At 38.4% G+C, this 6,129-nt stretch overlaps 1 protein-coding gene across 1 annotated transcript in view; it reads left to right on the plus strand.

The window, feature by feature from the left end:
• Positions 1-6,129, plus strand: part of LOC107694740 (protein NLRC3-like) — a 27,525-nt gene that overhangs the window by 13,934 nt on the left and 7,462 nt on the right. Inside the window, exons 9-12 of the mRNA XM_016494420.1 lie at positions 836-1,041; positions 1,082-2,465; positions 3,953-4,126; positions 4,738-4,911. Of these exons, the coding sequence (XP_016349906.1) occupies positions 836-1,041; positions 1,082-2,465; positions 3,953-4,126; positions 4,738-4,911 (1,938 nt within the window). The remainder of the gene's footprint in view (positions 1-835; positions 1,042-1,081; positions 2,466-3,952; positions 4,127-4,737; positions 4,912-6,129) is intronic.

Genomic DNA, 6,129 nt, shown 5'->3' on the forward strand with positions numbered 1-6,129 from the left:
TAAATTCATTACTTCAGACTTATGTGCCCTCTAGAAGCTTGCATTCTGCAAGTGAACGGTGCTTTATTGTGCCATCCCAAAGAGGCACAAAATCACTTTCTCTGACTTTTAAATTAAATGTTCCCTCCTGGTGGAATGACCTGCCCAACTCAGTCCAAGCAGCTGAGTCCTTAGCCATCTTCAAGAATCGGCTAAAAACACATCTCTTCCATCTTTATTTGACCCTCTAACTCTAGCACTCTCTATTCTAATTATATTCTTTACAAAAAAAAATGCCCCGTTTAGACTTGCACTCTATTTATTCACTGCTTGTTTTCTTTAAAAAAAAATTAACTAACACTTGCTTCTCTAATCTTTTTGCATTCTATCTATTTGTTTTCTTTTTATTTATTATACAATTATAATTCTGACTTTCTGACTTCTGATTTCTTCTGATTAACAAAAGGAAAAAAGGCCTCTAACACTAGCTTGCTCTATTCTTTTTCTATTCTATCTGTTTTCTTTTTATTTATTATATGATTTAAAAAAGAAACTTGCTACGTGTACTGCATTAAGCTAACTGAGACTTGTTATAACACTTGCATATCATTGCTCTTTTGTTGATTTTGATTGCTTCCATTGTCCTCATTTGTAAGTCGCTTTGGATAAAAGTGTTTACTAAATGTAAATGTAAATGTAATAATAATGAGTTCTATTTGCTTTTGCCATGTCTGGTGTAGACATGGTTTAGATTAATAGATTAACGCTTGTTTATTTGCTTTACTGTCACTTTTACTTCTTTAATGTTATAATCTGTTATTTTATTTTCCATTTTTGACTATCAACTGGACCAAAGCACATTCAAATCAAATCTGCTGAAGAAGTTCGAGTGTCTGTATGAAGGAACAGCAACGCAGGGAAACCCAACACTCCTGAATGAGATCTACACAGAGCTCTACATCACAGAGAGTGAGAGTGGAGAGATCAGTAATGAGCATGAGGTGAGACAGATTGAGACACAATCCAGGAGAGCAGCAACAGAGGACACAGCCATCAAATGCAGTTCAGGATATCCAGCTCATATTTCCACTTCCTTTCAGAGAGCTCAACTTGATGATGGACAAAACACTCAGACTTTCAGATCTTCTTCTTGTCTTTTTTCCTGAAACAAAACAAATGGAAATATCCAGTGGTGAATATAAAGTGTTGTTCATCTTTGATGGTCTGGATGAGTGTCGTCTGTCTCTGGATTTTCAGAGCAATGTGAGGTTGTGTGATGAGAGTGAATCAGTCTCAGTGGACGTGCTGCTGACGAACCTCATTATGGGGAATCTGCTTCCCTCTGCTCTCATCTGGATCACCTCCAGACCAGCAGCAGCTGATCTCATTCCCTCTGAGTGTGTCCATCGAGTGACAGAGGTACGAGGCTTCAATGATCCACAGAAGGAGGAATACTTCAGGAAGAGAATCAGTGATCAGAGTCTGACCGAGAGAATCATCTCACACCTGAAGTCATCAAGGAGCCTCCACATCATGTGCCACATCCCAGTGTTCTGCTGGATATCCGCCGCTGTTCTAGAGAAGATGTTGAGTCGAGCAGAGAGTGGAGAGATTCCCAAGACTCTCACTCAAATGTACACACACTTCCTGATCATTCAGACCAACATCAAACATGAGAAGGACTATGAGAAGAAAGTCAAAGATAAAGACATGATTCTCAAACTGGGGAAACTGGCTTTTCAGCAGCTTGTGAAAGGCAGCCTGATCTTCTATGAGGAAGACCTGAGAGAGTGTGGCATTGATGAGACAGAAGCATCAGTGTACTCAGGATTGTGCACTCAGATCTTCAGAGAGGAGTTTGGCTTGTTTCAGGGGAAAGTCTTCAGCTTTGTTCATCTGACCATCCAGGAACATCTAGCAGCTCTATATGCGCACTTCTGCTTTACCAACAAGAACATACAAACAAAAGAAAGTTTATTGTCTAAGATTTTAAACCTGAGGGAATATGTTTTATTATCTGAGCTGCATCAGAGAGCTGTGGATGAAGCTTTACAGAGTAAGAATGGACATCTGGATCTTTTCCTGCGTTTTCTTCTGGGTCTATCATTGGAGTCCAATCAGACTCTCTTACGAGAACTACTGACACAGACAAGAAGCTGCTCCTACAACAAAGAGGAAACAATTCAGTACATCAAAGAGAAGATCAGGCGGAATGACTCTCCAGAGAGATCCATCAATCTGTTCCACTGTCTGAATGAACTGGGTGATCTTTCACTGATGCAGGAGATCCAAGATTATTTGACATCTAAAAAAATTAAAGAAATCAAACTCTCCTCTTCACAGTGGTCAGCTCTGGTTTATGTGTTGCTGACATCAGAGCAGGAGATGGATGTTTTTGTTCTAAAAAAGTTTACTGGATCCCAAAATACAGCAGATGAAGTTCTTCGGAAGCTGCTGCCTGTGGTTAAAGAATCCAGATCAGTTCTGTAAGTCACACTGACACACTGATAAACATGATCACATTCACGATTTTAGCATGTGCTTTTTACCAAAAGATCAAAAGGAGAAACGTTCACAAAATCACTGTCAAGACCTGTGGCCTCATGTAATAATGCACAAAAATGTTACATGTTCATGATGGGATTTATAAGAAGCAAACTTGATGTGAAAATGTGTGCACTGCCACGCAAGCTGCCACATGCTCTTATACCTGTGTGATTGAAGTATTGAAAGAAACAGAATAATTTTAAACTCTGTTTTCCATTTGATATACACATTTAGATTTAATGTATGTTTCGCATGTTTCGGGATCACCTTTTTCCATTAAGGGCTAATATTTGCCAGTAGTTGGCAGCACATCACTGTCTTTATGAGTCATTTATTTTGGTGGCATTTTTGCCCTCGCTAATTTTCGACCCTGGTCTTTATTATAACTATTTTGAGTACCCCTGCTTGGGAATCACTGCTTTAGACTGTTATGACATAAACATGACATACCATTTAAAAATTACTCCATTCATTTTGATGGGAATACATGTCTATTGCAAAAGATTAGTGCATTTTTGTGCCCTTAAAGTGTTGTCTGAGTTCTGTGTGGACATGTCCTGTATTAACAAGCTTGTGTAAGTCTATCATTCACAGCCCATAATGACAATACACACCAATATATTTGTCTATATTTTTTGCTTGCTTCCACACCAATTCTGCAGATGTTTATTTAATCATGAAAGGCAGAAATGTTTTAATATACAATTGAAAATGCAGCACTGGTCACTTCACTAGTCCGCTTGTCTATTCTGTAACACAGACAACAATTTAAATCAGCAGAAAAGGAGCTAAACATTATCAATAAAACAAACAAATAAAAAGCCCTGTAGAGGAGTTTCTGCAGATTCACCATAGACTGCAATCTAAAATGAAAGTCGCCACAATGGTGAGAAGAGAGCATGGCAAAGGTGCGAACAAGAAATGGAAACCTCGGACTGGATCTAAAGCAGCATAGACATTACAGATTGCTTTTAGTGCGAATTAAAACTCTGGCACGTCCCTGTTGCCAATGGTGTGGTGAGAATAATGCTTATAGGTAATACTGAAAACAGATCTTTGTCAGTTTTGCTTTTTGTGAAAAAGCAAAATCTATCTTTTGCACACTTTAAGGATGAAATCTACACAAAGTTTTATACATGAGGCCCCAGAAGAGATGTGTGACTGTGTGAAACTGCACACTTACTAAAGCAGCTGATGCGGACTTTTGTGTCTGTGTGAGAGCTGATGATTGCAGAGGTCAGTGTGTGAGACGTGATAAAGGGATCAAAACTGACAGCAAACAGCAACTTTAACAGTGTCTGTGTGTCCTCTAATGATGTTTACATGTATTTTTTACTGTCTGTATGAATTACATTTGTAGATTTCAAATTGTTTCTTTAATTGCGTCTGGTGTCAGTTCATCATTCATGTTCTTTAATCTCTTCAGGTTGTATGATTGTGGAGTCACAGATGAAGGTTGTGCTGCTCTGGCTTCAGCTCTGAGATCAAACCCCTCACACCTGAGAAAACTGGATCTGTCATTGAATGAACTTGGAGACTCGGGAGTGAATCTGCTCTCTGATGGACTGAAGGATCCTCACTGTAAACTGGAGACACTGATGTAAGATTGTATAAATGTGTCAAAATTGTTATTCTCCTACTACTAGGATGAATGATACTACTACTACTACTACTAATGAATGATTTTCAAAATTAAAACAAAAACAAAAAGAGTCTTAAAAGTGTCCTGTCAGGTGACTGAAGATGATGTTTTTTAATCTTCATTAGGTTCTTTACAAGGTGTCTGAGTCTGACATAACTTTACTTAATTTATAATAGTATACATGTGATTGGATGATAAAAAGATTTTAAGATTATGAAATTTTATATGGTAAAATTGAATTTAACTCCAATACCCATGTAGAAGCAAGTCTGAACCTAAGACGGGACCTGTTAATCGTGTTGTGGATTAAAGGAATAATTCACCCAAAACTGAACATTTTGTCATCATTTACTCATCCTCATGTCATTCCGAACCTGTATAAGTTAAATATCTTCTTTTGTGTTCAACATAAGAAAGAAACTTATACAGGTTTGGAACGACATAAGAGTGAGTAAATTATTTTTGGCTGAACTATTCCTTTAAGTCTCTCTTTCTGATTGTGAAGTTGCTGCTTCTCTGAGCTGTAGATCCTGAACTGAGAGACTGAAGAGTGTCATTGTTCTCTACAGGTTGAGTTATTGTGGAATCACAGATGAAGGTTGTGCTGCTCTGGCTTCAGCTCTGAGATCAGACCTCTCACACCTGAGATATCTGGTTCTTGCAAGAAATAACCTACAAGACACAGGAGTGAAGCTGCTCTCTGATGGACTGAAGGATCCTCACTGTAAACTGGAGAAACTAAGGTAAGATTGTATTAAAGTCTCAAAATCTTTATTCCCCTACTACTAGGATTAAACTGCCCCTGTTATGGGTAATGAAAGGTTCATATTTTGGTTTGTGAGTCCCCAACAACAGGTTGACATGCATGCAAGGTCAAAAAACACTTTCATTGTCTTATAATATGCATTTATTTTTACCTTAATTGCTCAATGACTCCGAAACGATTCGCTCAACGATTCATTTTTCCAAACCCCTCCTTTGCGTGACACTTAGTTTCGATGATTCAGAGTCGACTCTTTCTTTTGAGAGACAATTGCTGCGTCTCAATGTACCTACTTATACTATGCCCTTAAATTATGTACTCTTTTGGTGAAGAAAAAGTACACACTTTTGAGTGTGTAGTAGAAGATTAGGCAAGCTTTGGGACATACTATCACGTCAACCAGGTTAAATGTTGAATATTAGTAACTCAAACCCTTTTTTCTAAGCTTCTCTACCTAACCGCCGGTCGCGAACATCCGCTATGTTTGTAGTTTTTAACGCGTATTATTCGTGTTTGTAGTTCTGGACAGAATCCTTCACCAAAGCGCAATGGATTGTGGGCAATATTAGCCATTAGGGGGGGGGGGATATCCGTTTCAGGGCCCGGTGCGACCGCACCAGTTGCACCCCCCTAACAACGGCACTGGCTTTGGGACACACTTATTCTAATCTCACATACTATTTACGATGGATAGTATGAACATTGAGACGCAGGGAATAACTTTATACACGGTGCACTTTCAGATTTAAAACTTTGCAGGATGTTTTCATTCACTTAGAGCTGTGTTACTCACTGCATGAATGGTAATTTTCAAAAATCCATAATAGGGGCACTTTAATGAATAATATACGAAAAAATAAGTCTTAAAAGTGTCCTGTCAGATGACTGAAGATGATGTTTTTTAATCTTCATTAGGTTCTTTACAAGGTGTCTGAGTCTGACATAATTTTGCTTAAAGGGGTCATATGATGCTGCTAAAAAGAACATTATTTGGTGTATTTGGTGTAATGCAATGTGTTTATGTGGTTTAAAGAACATTATTTTCCACATAATGTACATTATTGTTGCTCCTCTATGCCCGCCTTTCTGAAACGTTTACAAAGCTCATCTGTCTGAAAAGCAAGGTTTGCTGTGATTGGCCAGCTATCCAGTGCGTTGTGATTGGCCGAATACCTCAAGCATGTGACGGAAATGTTAC

Source organism: Sinocyclocheilus anshuiensis, unplaced genomic scaffold, assembly GCF_001515605.1.
Source record: "Sinocyclocheilus anshuiensis isolate Anshui unplaced genomic scaffold, SAMN03320099.WGS_v1.1 scaffold1497, whole genome shotgun sequence".
NCBI lineage: Eukaryota > Metazoa > Chordata > Actinopteri > Cypriniformes > Cyprinidae > Sinocyclocheilus > Sinocyclocheilus anshuiensis.